Source organism: Carassius gibelio, chromosome A4, assembly GCF_023724105.1.
Source record: "Carassius gibelio isolate Cgi1373 ecotype wild population from Czech Republic chromosome A4, carGib1.2-hapl.c, whole genome shotgun sequence".
Classification (NCBI taxonomy): domain Eukaryota; kingdom Metazoa; phylum Chordata; class Actinopteri; order Cypriniformes; family Cyprinidae; genus Carassius; species Carassius gibelio.
In genome coordinates this window covers 33,685,817-33,702,582 of record NC_068374.1, presented here as the reverse complement: position 1 = coordinate 33,702,582, position 16,766 = coordinate 33,685,817, and the positions used below count along the sequence as shown (strand labels likewise).

Sequence of the window (16,766 nt, the reverse complement as noted above, 5' to 3'; positions counted from 1 at the left end):
TTTACAAATTTTAACCTTGGGAAAGAAAACTGATAAAATGTAACACATGCATAAACATACAACATAGTTTTTAGTTTGTAAAAAATGTTAAATTTACTCAAGATTCTCTCTGAGTCATAATTGAATCATGCTGAATAATGGATCAACATGTTTTGTGCACTTCTTGACATTTATAATGTAACTATTTGTTTAGTTAGGGAAATGTCAGACTTTAGTCTATATTCAATTACGACTTCAGATTTTGGATGTGCAAGGTTTGTTATTGCACTCATACATATTCTGATCAGAGTGGAAGGCCTTTCAGTAAAAGTGTTTATGCACTAACATTTTTTATGCAATCTGAGTTTGTTTGACATATTTGGTTCACTAATTTAATCTGAAATCGGTTTTCCAGATGCAATGTGCATTTTTAGCATGTTATGCAATTGCTGTGATTTTCTGGACAGTTTTAGCAGGTTCCAATGAAGTTGCTGTGGTTTTCTGGGCAGTTTAAGTATGCTGCAAAATGGCTGTTAAGGTGTTGTGTGCATTTTTAGAGCATTATACAGTTGTAAGGTGGTTGCAACTGTGCTTTTTTAACATCATGTGGTTACTGGGGTGTTGTATACATTCTTAGCATGCTGTTATGTATTTGCTAGGTGGTTGCTAGTGTTAACTGGGCAGCTTAAGCATGTTGCAATGCGGTTGCTAGGTTGTTAAATTAAATTAAATTTATGCATTTACAGACGCTTTTTAAAAGCGACTTACAGTGCATTCAGACTATCAATTTTTACATATCATGTGTTCCCGGGGGAATCGAACCCCCAACCTTGCGCTTGCTTGTTTGCTAGCGCAGTGCTCTACCAGTTGAGCTACAGGAAGCTACAGGTTGTTGTGTGCATTTTTACCATGTTATGCAGTTTAACAGTTGGGTGCTTTAGCATATTGCTAGGTGGTTATTATGGCATTTTTGATGAGAGTTCAGTTTACATTTTTGATTCATTAATTTGATCAAAAAGTGTTTTTTCGAATGCAGGTCCAAATTCAAGTTGGTGAAGGTAAATGGATGGAGAGGTGTGGAGGTATTTTTTTTTTTTAAAGATGCTAAGCTCAATAAAAGTTTCTAAATTGTATTACCTTTCCACCTTCTTACCACCTCACAAGGTTGCCATGATTTTTGCATGTACAGCAAGAAGTTGCATATATTACTTAGACCTGCGAGACATGATTCTGAACCCTATCCTACACCACAGAGGTTTCTGTGGAACTATGAGGAATTCACATGTGTAGATACCAGACACCTTGTCTATTTAATTCACCTGTTGGAAATTTTGCATCATCTTATTTTTTTCGATAGGCTTGGGTCCTTTCTTCAGTATGAGTGTGAAGAAAAAGTGTGTAACACTGATAATTCTGTTGCTATTTTACTGAATAAAAAATGTAAGTCTAGTCATTTTGTCATATCCTGTTTTGCAGGAAGTGCAGGCACTCCTGTGGTCTTCAATCAGAATGGAGATGCACCAGGACGATATGACATCTTTCAGTATCAGATCACCAACAAATCGACAGCTGAGTACAAAGTTATCGGGCAGTGGGCAAACAAACTGCATCTTAATGTGAGTGGAAAGCATTTTCTGGTATTCATGATGAAATAACAAAGTATGCATGTTCAAATCAGATATATTAAAGCATGAATGTTTGTAGGAAATCTTATCTTTGCTGATGATGCATGTGACATGAATACTCTCCGGCTTTCATTAGTGAACGGGATGGAAAATAAGCTTGTAATGTTTTATGCTTGGCTGCAAAACAAAATTAATGGAGCCAGAAACGAGCCGTGTTTTCATGGCCAAAAGCTCTCGCAGCAGTGTGGAGATTGAAGCTGTAGTTTTCTTCTACGTGACAGAAAATCCCAGCTTCTCTGGGCTTTGTGTCTGCACAGGTGAGTGGTCGCTTAGCAGAACTGTGATCCAAAATCTTGCTTCTTAACTCCGGTATCAAAATCTCCCCCTAAGCACTTAAACAGATCAGCACAGGATGTGTTACAGAGTGCAGGCGATTTGCATGCAGCTCATTAAGGGCGACTCACTCCGTAAATAAATAAATAAATAAAGACTTCTTTATACTCAAAGGATTGTGGCTCTGAACAAGGTTAACATTTCGTTTTTCGGGGAAAATCATTTTCTCAATCAGTACACACAGCTAATAACTGATTTGCAATTTTTGCTGTTTACTGAAAGATGTGCTGGTCACTTTAAAGGGCGTTGTTTATTTACTGAAACTACTAATAAAACATTCAATATGTAAATTGCCGAAGCAATCTTTTCCATCAGATGCAAAATATTGAGGTTGTGTAAAATTAAATGCAAATTTTCAAAGCAAGTATTCGAGTGGTGTGTGTCTAGGCAATTACTAGTTGTTATGGTTAATTTAAAGATGTTGCAGCCTGGTTGCTAGGGTGTCCTGGGCACTTAAAAAAAAAAAAATGACGTGAAACAAGACTTAAGATAGTAGTGTGACACTATGTTAAAGGGGTCATGAACTGAGGAGTCAAAATTTCCTTGATTTTTATTTTTTATTTTTTACATATAAGATTCTGTAAGTTTCAGAACTCAAAACCTTCTCTTTAGTCCAAAAACATCTTATATTGAAGCCAAAATCACAGGTTGTGGAATGTGCCACTTTATGTGCCACCTCAGAGCTAGAGAAGATCATCAACGCCTGCTTCTACATCACTGCCTGTTTAGCTTCACCCACCGATTTGTACATGTAGTATAAATAAGGAAAGAGAGGTAAACACAGGTCTACACGGAAGCCAAACAATAAAAAATATTTCAGAAAACAAGAAGACACTGTTCAGAGCCAAGTCTTTGCCTTCTTTCTGATCCCAACATTAGGAAAGAGTGGATGAACTTTATTTTTAAGGAGTTTCCAGATCACGTCAGTAAGAATTTGGTCCTTTGTTCACTTAATTCCATCGTGGAATTGTTTTATAAACAAGGCACAATTTCAAAGCAGGATTTTCAGAAAGATTGAAACTAAAAGACGACGCTGTGCAACTATATTGGATCCGAAAGTAATGTCGCAACACACAAGTGAGTGTAAATGTTTTATTATGTGATCACTATTGCTTTGTCTGTTATTACAGATCGTTTGATATGAACTATTTATGTGTTTTAAACCAAAATCACAGCAGCATCCATCTGAAGGATATATCATAGCAGTGGGTGTTTACTTCCGAGTCTACAATCCACCACACCTATTCAAACAGAGCGTACTGATGAAATAGGACAGAAAATAGGTTATTACTTCTAAATTATAATGTTTTTATGTAATAATCATAACATAAAAATATTGCAAACAATTTTGTTGTAATTGTGGAAAACATCAGGTCGTTTAAACATAGGAACTGCACATCGCTTTTCAACAAGTGACATAGTTTGTGGTATTTGATTTCTTTAGCACAAATTATGTGGGAGGAGCTGTGCTGCAACATTTAGTACTAGGGTAAGAGATTAGTTAAAATACCTGATACTGATGTGTATAAATGGCTAGCGTTGATTCTAACAGCGTTAAACCTCAGAAACCCTTCTCACTCCCCATTACGGTTTTCAGGATGAATTAAATTTAATTTAATTAATGCATTTAGCAGATGCTTTTATCCAAAGTGACTTGCATTGCATTCAAGCTAATAATTTTCTCCTAACATGTGTTCCCTGGGATTCGAACCCCAAACCTTGCGCTTGCTAACACAATGCTCTACCACTTGAGCTACAGAAACTGCTTAATTGTGTGTGGTCAGTGTGGCTTTTGTTTCAGACAGAACGGGAAGAATCAAATTAAGGAATTTTATTCTTATGTACCCTTCATACCCATTTATGTGATAAGTCAAATTTAAACATCTGTTCATTTGCAATTTTTGTCCTTTTTTTCATTTTAATATGTCCCTTCTTTTCTCGCTTCTCTAATTAAAGCCAATCTGTTTTTGCCAGACATAATTTGTCTCAAGCATGAATAATTCATTCACGGCCATCTCTGTGCAGCAGGCAACAGTGAGAACCACAGAGCATACGTTTAGAGCTGTCCTTATTTGTCCCGTGGATTGGTCTTGCAAAATAGTTTTTTTTTTACATGCAATTAAATTTCATGCATAGTACTTTGCAATCACTTTTCAAACTTTGACATGTTATTTTTTGAATCTCAAACACCTCTGGCACAAGTTTATCCCAAAATATATCTGTCAACAAAGTTGTGCCCGAGAGCCAAACTGAAGCAGCACTTAAAAGAGCAGCGTTGGCTTTTTATTTTTCACAGCTTTCAGGCGCTAAGGGGCAATAAAGTGATTTCTTCTGCAAATATGACACAACCTACATTTATGTGGGTAATGAATGAGACTTCCTTTGAATGCACAGTTTTTTAATATAACAGCACGCCTTTGGTCTTCGTCTCTGACAGGGCTTTTTCCATTATCCATTGCAAGTGGAGGCCATATGCTGGCGGACAGGCAACCTTTTTAGCGTGTTGCAATGGTGTTCTTGCTTACTCACAAATATCTAAAACTTTGTTGACTATTTAACTGGTAAAAATGTGAAAATCACTTAGAAAAGTAATGTACAGTACATCAATATTCAGTTGGGGGACCAGTTCTCCACTGGTCTAAATGAACGTACACTGTGTGATTTTGACAATGTAGGTCCCAATTAGTCCTGATAATATAACAGTGCACCTCTGGTATTTGTATTTGACAAGACTTTTTTGTCATCCTTTGCAGGTGGATGGCATGCGCTGGCGGACAAGTGACCCCACTCTTCCAGTCTCAGTGTGTAGTGTGCCGTGCCAGATGGGAGAAAGGAAGAAGATCGTGAAGGGTGTATCTTGCTGCTGGCATTGCGAGCGATGCGAAGGCTACCACTTCCAAGCCAGCGAGTTCAGTTGCGAGTTGTGTCCGTATGAGCAGCGCCCAGACCGCAATCGCACCGGTTGCATCCCAATCCCGATCATCAAACTGGAATGGCACTCTGCTTGGGCGGCCGTACCGGTGTTTGTTGCAGTTCTTGGCATCCTTGCTACAAGTTTTGTGGTGGTCACTTTCAGCCGCTACAATGACACACCAATTGTACGTGCATCCGGCCGAGAGATGAGCTACGTGCTTCTGACGGGGATCTTCTTGTGCTACGTCATCACCTTCTTGATGATTGCTACGCCTTGTTTGGCCATCTGCTCCTTCCGAAGGGTGTTCCTGGGTTTGGGCATGTGTTTCAGCTACGCCGCTCTCCTAACCAAGACCAACCGCATTCACCGAATCTTCGAGCAAGGCAAGAAGTCAGTGGCCGCGCCACGCTTCATTAGCCCTGCTTCCCAGCTGGTCATCACCTTTAGCCTGATCTCGGTGCAGCTGCTCGGTGTGTTTGTGTGGTTCGCCGTCGATCCGCCACACACGGTGGTGGACTACGGTGAGCAGCGCACATCAGACCCCGAGAAGGCTCGTGGCGTTCTTAAGTGTGACATCTCAGACCTGTCGCTCATCTGTTCGCTGGGCTACAGCATCCTGCTGATGGTAACATGCACTGTTTATGCCATCAAGACCCGCGGCGTGCCAGAGACCTTCAACGAGGCCAAGCCAATTGGATTTACTATGTACACTACCTGCATCATTTGGTTAGCATTTATACCTATCTTCTTTGGCACTGCACAGTCGGCAGAAAGGGTAAGTGAGATTTACAAAATCTGTAACTAAATGCATTGGTATTCATAATGCCATTACAAGTAATTGCTTTTAATATTGAATACAGCCTTAGCTCTTTTCTGGCTTCTGGTTGGAATTGGCATGAAAACTACGAAGTGACAGCAATTTGCATATGGAAATGTAACATAAAAAGACTGCTCCAAAGAATTTGAGAAATGCATGTTTTTATTAGGAAGAGGCAATATGAATGTTTGTTTACGTGCATGTGAGCTATAGGTTGCAGAATATTGCTCTAGGCTAAAGATAATGAAGTCACCTGCTGGTTCCCCTTTCACCTGACCCAGCAGGTAACAACCTCCAGAAAATTTCACATGTTAAGAAGCTAACCTAAGGAAGCCAAAACCAGGGTTTCATGTTCTCTCAGACTGATAGATATTAGCCTCGGGTGCACTGTAGGAAACAGACAAATGAGTCAGAGGTGATCAGGTTAGGTGGCGACTCAAAAAGCATCTCAGAAATATCTGAAGCTTGGGTGAGCAGGACTTGCAGGAGTCTGGATAGTTCAGATATGAAAGCTCAATCCAATCATTATTTACTCACCCTAATGTCGTCCCAAACCCGTATGCTGTTTTTCAATCCTTAAAAGTATAACATCTATGCAAACAAGTTATTCAATAGTCTTTTAAATGTTGGAACTCTAGAATTGATTTTTCTTTCACTGTGGTTCATGATAAAAGCTCATTACCACACTGCTCTTTAGTCACATTAGCCTCTCACTGTGACTGCTACGCTTTGCGCTAGCCAAGAAAGACAATTATGGATATACCAATTATTCCTTACACTAACAAGCTTATTTAAATTCTCATTTAACACTAGAACTGTGGTATAGATGGCATTCTATTAACACAGACCCCCAACCCATCGCATTACTCAAGATAAGAAAGCAACGACATGAATCACTTGATAAGAAAAAAGGGCATCTTAAAAATATTTAGCAGATCTCATTGTCACACATAACAAAACATGGCCTCAAGTCTGTATTTATTAAACTATTGTCTGATTGGCAACCACGCCAAGCGAAAGGACTTCATAATTGGTTCGTAATGAAAAAGTGACTAGCCCTGAATTAATATCATTACAAAGAGTCAATGTCGTATTGGCTGCAGCATTTGTGAAATGAACCACAGTAGAAAAGTAGATAAAATCCCACCGCCTGTGAAATATTCTTCCATTATCAAGAATGTGCTTTGGTTAATGCCTCAAAAATCAATTTGTGTGGGTTTCCATTGCAGCGACTATTACCTCTTCATTTTACACTAGCATAAAGATATCAAGGCTGATATGATCTACCCTCCTGCATTTGAGAATGGTATCACCTCAAAAACCAATACGTGCACTTTGACATTTCCAATGCAGAGACTCAAATGCAGAATCGTAAGAGTCGATAAAGTGCTGCGAGTGTGCATGGGCAGTGTGCTCACGGCTCCTCAGGAAATCAATGCCTTCCAAAGGCGACTGGTTAAGATAATCTCTCCACATATCTGTCGAATCAAATTACGGGTCTTGCATAAATCACTGGCAGATCATTTTATTGGGTTTTGTTAACTTCACCATGTGACCCGATCCATATGTTTCTCATATAATTGAAATGCATGGTAAATTGATTCAAGCTTGGGTTACTTATAATTTTTTTTTTTTTTTTTTTTAAGGTAAGTTAAGTAATTGAGATGTTATTTTTCCCCTATACGGGCTTGCTGTTCGGTAATCATAAATACTTTTTTGACTTTGGTTTTGCACGTTACAGCAGCACAGTACAGTACAGTAAATGCATGTTTCAAGAGGAAAGTGTGTGAAATAAATTATATTACAACGTTATCTGAAACATGGCAAAAGCTTTTAGTGAACACATTTCTGTTATGGTTTATCATATGACCAGATCTCCATTCAGGGAGCCTAATGTGTTTCTCATATAATTAAAAGGCATGGTAAATTGATTTGAGCTTGGGTTATTTCGATTTTTTTAAGGTCAAGTTTGCTTTGTATTGATGTAATTTAAGTGAGTGAGTCTATGTAAAACAATATAATGCCGTTAGACGAGATGTACATTATTAACAGTCATGAAGATGTTTTTTTTCTTTCATACAGCGCTGTTTTTTGTAATTGTAAATGGTTTGTTTGAGGTTGGCTCTGCATGCTGCCACAGCATGTAAATGCATATTTCAAGCGGATCAGTGGGTGAAATACATTGATATGCACAGTAATATTCCAACATTATCTGAAACGTGGCAAAGTTCTTAGTAACTGCACATCTGTTAGGGTAATCCTCTCGTGGGTGTAAGCATATTCTTGCTGGAGCGTGAAATATTCTACTATTTCTCTGTTATGAATGATGTTATGAAGATTTAAGTTTGCATAAGCCTGAAATAACACAAGCAACTTGCACCTCCCGCGCAGCAATTTCAATTACTCCATCCCAGACACCGTACCTAAACGGGATCTTTAAGTGACATTTCAATGTTTTTGTTTCACTTTAGTGTCTTAAATTCCTTGAAGGCCAGCTTTGTTTCCAATTAGCTCTGCCATCTTTGTTCTTCAAGCTCTTTTGAATCAAAGACTAAGTGTTTGGTGGTGTGTTCTCCATAAAACGATTTCATTTACAATCTATGGTCTATATTTAACACCATATTTGTCATTTCGTTCACCTAGGACATATTCTGCTCTTCAGATCTTGTAAAAAGAAATTCCACCTTATTTAAACCTTAAAAAAAACATGCTAGCCAAGGCTTTTGCTTCTTATTTGTAATATATCCTATCTGTTCGGGACACACACACAGACCTCAATCACGCTGTTCCTCCTGCTGTGTAGGATCATGCTGTTCAGAGTGGAAGTCGTATTACCTCAGATTAGATAAGCTTCAGTTACATTTGCCCTGGTAATATCATCATACATGAAGGCAAACCTGCCACAAAAGGGACTGGTCCTAATTCATCCTCCCCAGCAGCTTCTCATTAGATGATATTCCTGCCGTTCGAGAGAGAGTGACCGCCCAGGTCCTTAGTGTGCCACACGTTGTGCTCTTAATCATGGGAAATCTGTGTGCAAGGGAAAATCACTTCTGCAGCCATGACTTAACGTGCTAAAACTAATGCAGCAGACAGAAGATGCCATACAGAAGAGGAATAGAAGCTTAGCTCAAGGTAGAGTCACAACAGCAAACAATAAGCTGAGGATGAGGTCACACATTAGTTTGAAAAGATATTGGCTCTGCTTGTATGAATGCTTTCTTTAATGCATTCACTTGCTTTTTCTTTCACAGCAGAGTCACAATGAGAAACAAGTCACTAGAAATGTTCTCCTGTGCATCACTAAAATTAGTCTCAGTGGCCCGTTTTGTGATGTACTACTGTATATGGAAGAAGGAATACATACAATGTACATATTTTTTATATAATGTATATAAAATATATAATTTGGTAACGCTTTACAAGAAGGTCTCTAATTATTATAAATTAATGCAGTCGTTCACTGTTTGTTCATGTAAGTGCATTATTATTTATTATGTGCATGCATTTATTACGTGTTCCACGAGACTAAAATGTAGCTTTAATTTATTAGATCATGCAAATTAGATCAATGTTGTTGTCGGCTGAAAGCATAGCAAGTTATTCGATTTTTATGAAAGATTATAAACAATTACATCTTGTGTTTGAAATAATGCGCATCTATGAACGGTTCACAGTAAAACAAGTAATGCTTTTGAAGGTTTCCCTAGTTTTCTCATTAAAACGCAAACGAATCACATGAAAAGCTGTCATAGGCATCCGGAAATAAGTACAGCTTTAAGAAGCAACATTAAAAACAGCCACTGAAATGTGTTGGCGGCGCACAGGAAATCTTTGCTAAAGTGATGTTTCCATATAACTCTCTCATTCACACTCATGCACAGTTTGCACATCACACATTAAAACACATTGATTTTTTTTTTGCTTGTGGTCAGTTAGACAAATAAATGTTTAGTGATCAGGAAACATGACACTAAGCCATTGAGCCACTGGTGCAATGGTGCTGATCATGGCAGGATCTCAGCTCTATAACAGCACTGTCTGTGTTAAAGAAGTCAGTCTGACAGCATTCAGCAGCTCAACAGCTGCCATTTCCATCAGGACACTGAGGGGATTTTCTTTGGATATCGTGTCACTCAGAAGAGTCATTAACATGCCCTCTCACATTTTTTAACAGGTGTTGATATTGTATTGCGTGATTAAATATAACATAAAAACATTGGGCTTTACATGTGGGTGGTCAACATTTAGTGTTGGGTGTGCTGCAGTCGGTATGTAGTGTGCTGGCGTATGTGTTGCCAATCCTGGTTGATTAATTGTCACTTAACTTCATGCTGTGTGATTGGGTGAACAGATGGATGTCAGCCTCATTTCTATCACTCTGATAACACACCTGAACAGGAGTATCTGCTACTAATCGCTGCTGTGAATAACCCTGCTGAAACTAACTTCTGAAGATGCATTGATACTCCATGAGGTGAAATCACTGGAGGTTAACAAGTCACTGTAATGTCTGGTTACTCGACTAGCAGGTCGCAGTTAAAGGAATAGTTCAAATGACAATTTGCTGAACATTTACTCACCCTCAGGCCATACACGATGAAGATGACTTCTTCATTGGAGCAGATTTGGAGAAATATAGCATTAAATCAATTGCTCAGAAATTGATTATTTGCAGTGAATGGGTGCCGTCAGACTGAGAGTCTAAACAGCTGATAAAAAGATTGCAATAATCCATAATTAATCCGCACCAATCCAGTCCATCAATTAAAAATCACATAATAGTCTAAGTATATAGCTTATTAGTAGATTTTATAAATATGCATAATATTTTCTTCCATTAAAACAAGTATTACAGAAGTTAAATGGGTCGTGAACACAATTTCATGATGATTTAAATGTTTTAAGTGGTTTTTAAACTTTTTTCTGTGAAGTTAATTTCCTCTGACAAAGATTCACAAACAGTTTAGAAAGCTTTTCCGCTCCGATGCAGATCTGTTATGAACATTAATTCCACTTCATGTCAGACTTTTCCTCTGAAATTGTATTTAATTGAGTGCTGCGTTTTTCATAGTTGGCCTCCAGTTGGACTTTAGTGACATAAATGAGCAAGAGGATTTTTTCACTTATTCAAATGAATGACTGCAGGAAATCTCATGCACCTGTTTATGGTGACCAGATGTTGTCAATGTGCCGGTGGGTTTTTACAAGCTAGTATTAAAGTATGAATCCACTACAGCTGCTGAGAAAACATTGACAATTCAGCTGGAAATGTATTATATATATAATATAGCATATATATATATATATATATATATATATATATGTATATATAATAGTACCTTTGCATGACATGAGTGGCTCACACAAAGTTAGCTTGGTTGCTCTCGACAGGTGTGTCACACAATGTTTTTGTCTTAGATGAAAAGCATGAATTTATTACACATGTGCTTACTGTATATGCCAAGTGCAGTTAAAATAAAGGTTCTGCTGTTTTGAGATACATGAGTTCATCAGTTATGCACTAGGGCTTTATCAGTTTGGCATTTTATTAATACAGTAGTTATATGATCTGTTTTTGAATGAATTTTACATTTATTCTCCCAAATTCCCCGTCTGCCCACCCTCAAACACGTTCACGTGGGGTTGTGCGCACTGCCCCAGAAAATAACATGTGCAATCACATGAGAAAAAGCCTTTACAAACCTGTTGAAATGAGTTCTGTGAGCCGCAGGCTTTGGAAACGGAGAACTGTTAGAAGTCCAGGCTGAGAGTCTGCTGGCTGAGGATCCTTCAAAACTAATTAAGAGTGACACGGGGGCATCGAGAGGCTTCATGAAACACCAGGGGAATTGGCAGACAGAGGAATGACAGACACAATGCAGGTCGCTTCTGGAGACAGAGCGTATAACATGAGCTCTGTGTGTGTGTGTGTGTGTGTGTGTGCGCGTCACTATCAGATCATCCAACAACAGTAATTCTGATTTTATTGCGATCCGCCGTTCTATTTCTGTGGGCGGAAAGGAAATAGACCAGCAATAAGGCAACAATAACCATGGCACACAAACTCTGATCCAAAAGCTAGAGAGATGCCCATCTAGATGGCGTTTTTAAGAAAAATGAATACACAGTGGCAAACTGCTATAAACACTTATATAGACAGCAATGCATTTATGATCTAGTGTACACTACTACAGTTCTCTTCCAGACTTCACAGGTCTGATCATGTGGGATCATGTGTATACAACTGAATATATACTGTGAATTGAATACACAGCAGTTACACCGTTTTATTTGGCATTATGCATTAAGGAGAAGTGTAATTTAGACAGCTCTGTATGCTACAATCTTCTGTTTAACTTCAGACCTCAAGAGTTCCTGAGGATCTACTGTGTGTAATCGACGTGATGAAGTGCTCAGTGTGAAGGCGTTCATTCATTCAGTCATGCTCTCAGCCTCATGTTGCTTCAGAAATTCACTTGGTCCTGGTGTGATTTTTGTTTTTAATTATAACTCCGGCTTATATAGGGATTATTCTATTAAACCGCTGGAAAATGTTTTTAAAACCCTTTGAAGATTAGATTTAAACAACTCAATTTCAATTATTATTCTGACTTTAAAGAGCTTAGGGGGTCATATACAGTATAGAGGAATCAAATTAACATTGATTGAAAGAGTTTGATGTATTTTACTGTAAATTGTAGTACTTTAAATGTCCTGCCCAGATCCTAAATGACTGATCTTCAAACAAATCGACTTTTGCTGTTAACACATCCGACTGATTAATATGACCGTTTCTGGCACAAAGAAAGAAAACTGTATAAATCGACCTTTGGTAATGAAATAAGAGTAATATATTTATAATGAATAAAATTAAATCAATCAATCAATCAATCAGTAAAATATATTCAAACATTGTATGATATAAAAATGGCTAATTTTGAAGACATTGTCTATTGTCTATATCTTAAAACTTCAGTAAACTATTTAAAAAGTTCATTTTAAATACTATATTTCTTGTTTTAATTTAAAACAAAAACATTTAGAAATTGGAGTTATTATAGTCAACTAAAACTACATATAACATAAAAAAAAATGTGTTACTTGAAATAAAATTACTGTACTAAAATATATATTTAAAAGGCAGAATTTCACATTTTCATTCAGTTTGTTTTGTTGCGCTAAAATGAAATAAAAACCAAAGTTGAAAATAATTAAAAATAACACAATAACACAACATTTCTAAAACGTAACTACAAATTAAAGTGAAAAAAGTTTTAAAAAATAAATAAATAAGTTGTGAAGACTCTCTGGATGAGTGACTCTTATAGTCCTGTCTAGATCCTGAGGGTTTGAGGGAGTATTAACACTGATATGAGGCATTTCTGCCAGAGCCGCTGGTCATAATACAGCACTGTCGCACAGATCGATACATTATATTCCTGCGGAGTGGACGATGGTGGCAAATAAAACCAGAGCTGTCATGCATCTTATAGCTGTTGCCAGAAAAGCATCCGTTTAAAGCTGAAGTTAGTGAGAACTCAGGAGTTTGGTGATTATATTTAATGAGCAGTGTTTCCTCTGACGGGTATCAACAGGAAGGTTGTTAGTCTGATGGGATTTCTTTGATCTAGAAGCAAATTAATGCTGAGTTGTATGTAGCTTTTAGTGGAAAACCTCCAGTGTGTGTCAGACTGCTTTGGATCGATTGTGCCGAGCTGGTCTCAGGTGATTACCTGCAAATCCTGAACTTAGAAGTCGATTCAATGTTGAGTTGCTCTGTGTGTGTGTGTGTGTGTAAATATGATATAAACATTTACTCTACCACAAATTAGAAAGTAAATATGTATTTTGTAATTGATAAAAAAGTAAAAAAAAAAAAAAGCTAGTATTACAATTTAAAAAACTGTAAATAACGAATTAATTAATTTATTGTTAAATGCAATTTATTCTTTGTTTTTGTTTTTTGTTTTCGCACGAAACATTTCTTCTCATCAATATTAAAAAAAATTAAAGTTCAAAATAACAGCGTTTATTTGAAATAGAAAGCTTTCGTAATATTATAAATGTTTTTGCTCTCACTTCTAATCAGTTTAATGCATCCTTGATAAATAAGAGTATTTATTTTGTATAACCATACCCTATAAGAAATCTTTTAGCATAAAAAAGAGAAAAAAAAATACAATACAAGTAAAAACAAATGTGACTCTGGAGCACAGAAGCAGTCTTAAATCGCTGGGGTATATTTCTAGCAATAATAAAAAAATAAATAGTATGGGTAAAAAATATAGATTTTTCTTTTATGCCATAAATTCTTAGGATATTACGTAATGATCATGTTCCATGAAAATATCTTGTGAATTTCCTACTTTAAATGTATTAAAAGTTAATTTTTGATGAGTAATATGCATAGCTAAGAATTCATTCGGACAACATTAAAGGCGATTTTCCTAAATATTTAGATATTTTCGCACCCTCAGATTCCAGATTTTCAAATATTCGTATCTCGGCCAAATATTCTCTGATCCTAATAAACCATACATCAGTGGAAATCTTATTTATTCATTCTCATTTTCAAAAAATTTACCCTTATGACTGGTTTTGTGATCCACAGTCACAAATATAATTTGCTCTATTTATGACTTGTTGTATTTTGTTTATTTCATATTTTGATTTGATTCCTCTTAAGAAGGCAGCACTCTATGTACTGTAGTTAGTAGTTCACTAGGTAGGTTTGCCTTCTGCATTAGGCCTTATCTAGTGTTGAATGAACACTTAATATAACATGTCTCCATCCCGTTTGGCAGCTCATATTTTAAGATCTTGCTCCTCCAGTTTCAGTATTTACCCCAGAGGACTGTCTCTGATGTCCACTCTGAACACGTTAGCACACCCACCAATGCCATCAGGTCCAGTCCCGATACGGATCATTATACCGATGCTTTTCATTACACTTTTGCATTAGCACACTTACTATTATCTGTGCCTGTTTTTGACTGTGCATTTGGCATGAAGCGTGTCTCGCCATCTGCTAGAAGTTGTTCTCTGTGATTTTTACCCCCTGCTGGAGACAGAGATACACATGAGTGCTCAGCCTTTGAGGATTCTTCTTCTGTTCGCCTGTGTGTGTGTGTGTGTGTGTATGTGTGTGTGTGTTCACAGGACTGAGCGTGTTGTGTGTGCTTGCGTCTGTTAATTAAGTAAGAGCTTTCATTTTTAAATTCTAATTAAGGAAAGTTGTAAATCTGTCTCTGAGTGTGAGCATGTGTCCTTATCAGCTGCTAATTATGCTTCCAGCATCTGAGAACTCTCGGTGTGTGTGTGTGTGTGTGTGTGTGTGTGTGTGTGTGTGTGGAGGTCTCAGGGTTTCTGTGATACCTTGTCAAATTCAAGATGCCTGCATGGTGAACAGCAAATACACGTGTCCTGTAATAATGATTTTTTAAAGTTAAATAAATAATACAAATTATTATTGTTCATTTTATAAAGAAATACTGTTTCTGTGTTTCTATTTCAAAATGTCATCCTTAAATGTTACTTGCAATTTCTTTGTAATTACTTGTGAAATTTGTCAGCAAAATTGTTCCTACATAACATTTCTATTCTTGGATTTGAACATCAAAAAATGACCTAGGGTCGAAAATATTTAGCTCCTATTTTCTGACACTTTTATTGATGGATTTAATGTATTGTAAAAAATAAATACCTTTTTTATTATTATTTTATTATTATTATTTTATTGTTATTTTCACATTTAAATTATAATTAAAGGCAGTATAACAAATAATACAAATGCTTCAACCATTTAAATACACTTCACATTGCAGTAATTATTTACATTTAGTTGAATATTAAATTATTATTTTATTTTTTTTATTATTAAATATAGCAATATATATTCATTTTATAATTGTTATTTTTTTGTAATTTGATTGTCATGTGAAAAATGTTCCTGGCATGATTTATCAATTTATTTATTTGTATATATATATTTTTTAATGTCATTGTGTTATTGTTGTTATTACATTATTCCATTACTAATAAATCTGTATAAAAAAAATTTTTTTTTGATGACTTTATTGTACAAACTAGGCTTCACAGCAGGTGCTGTTAAAGTTCTGAAGGTTTTAAATTGTGTAAAAAGACCAAAAATTGGTTTAAAACAATTGATTGTTATAACTAGAGAGACTTCAAACTACAGACCTGGTTCATCTCTGACTTACCTCTCTCTCTCTCTCTCTCTCTCTCTGTTCCCGTCTGATGTGTGTTGTTTCCAGATGTACATCCAGACCACCACCCTCACCATCTCTCTCAGCCTCAGCGCGTCTGTGTCTCTGGGGATGCTGTACATGCCCAAAGTCTACATCATCATCTTCCACCCGGAGCAGAACGTGCCCAAACGCAAGCGCAGCTTCAAAGCCATCGTCACTGCCGCCACCATGTCAGGGAAACTGGTACAGAAGGGGAGCGACCGGCCCAACGGGGAAGTGAAGACCGAGCTTTGTGAGAGCATGGAGACCAACAGTGAGTATTTCACTCATGTAGACCGAATTTAGCAATTTTCATACAGAAAACTTTCAAGACACACTTAACCTTGAGCACTTGGTCGCAATGTTAATAAGAAGCTGTAATGGAAAGACACATAAAACAGACTGCTTTATTCATTCCAATTGCTTTATGAAATCGCTCACTCAGAAAAGATGTTAATTTGTCTTTTTTTTTCAAATTTTTAAAATAATGTTTCGCCTTAAAGCTGCGGTAGGGAACTTTTGACCCTCTAGCGGTTAATAAACAGAACTGCTTGCGTCTTGCGGAAGAACATCGTAGCCGGAACTACTTCTCTCTGTTTATGTCTATGAAGAATCACAAAGGCACTGGGTTACTCCGCCGCGGTATCCCCGAAGTAATCTAAAATAGTCCGAATATAAACACTTATTATAGGTGCACCCTAGTGATTCAGGACAAGCTAAAAACACGGTTTGGAAAATGGATTCATGGTGTACTCGCTTATTATATACATTTTTCTACATTTTGAACA

At 36.9% G+C, this 16,766-nt stretch overlaps 1 protein-coding gene across 2 annotated transcripts in view; it reads left to right on the top strand.

Moving 5' to 3' along the window:
- Window positions 1–16,766, top strand: part of LOC127978812 (metabotropic glutamate receptor 8) — a 149,518-nt gene that overhangs the window by 128,913 nt on the left and 3,839 nt on the right. For both annotated transcript variants that reach the window (XM_052583740.1, XM_052583732.1), the window contains exons 8-10: window positions 1,456–1,595; window positions 4,751–5,686; window positions 16,006–16,252. In XM_052583740.1, coding sequence (XP_052439700.1) covers window positions 1,456–1,595; window positions 4,751–5,686; window positions 16,006–16,252 — 1,323 coding nt within the window. The remainder of the gene's footprint in view (window positions 1–1,455; window positions 1,596–4,750; window positions 5,687–16,005; window positions 16,253–16,766) is intronic.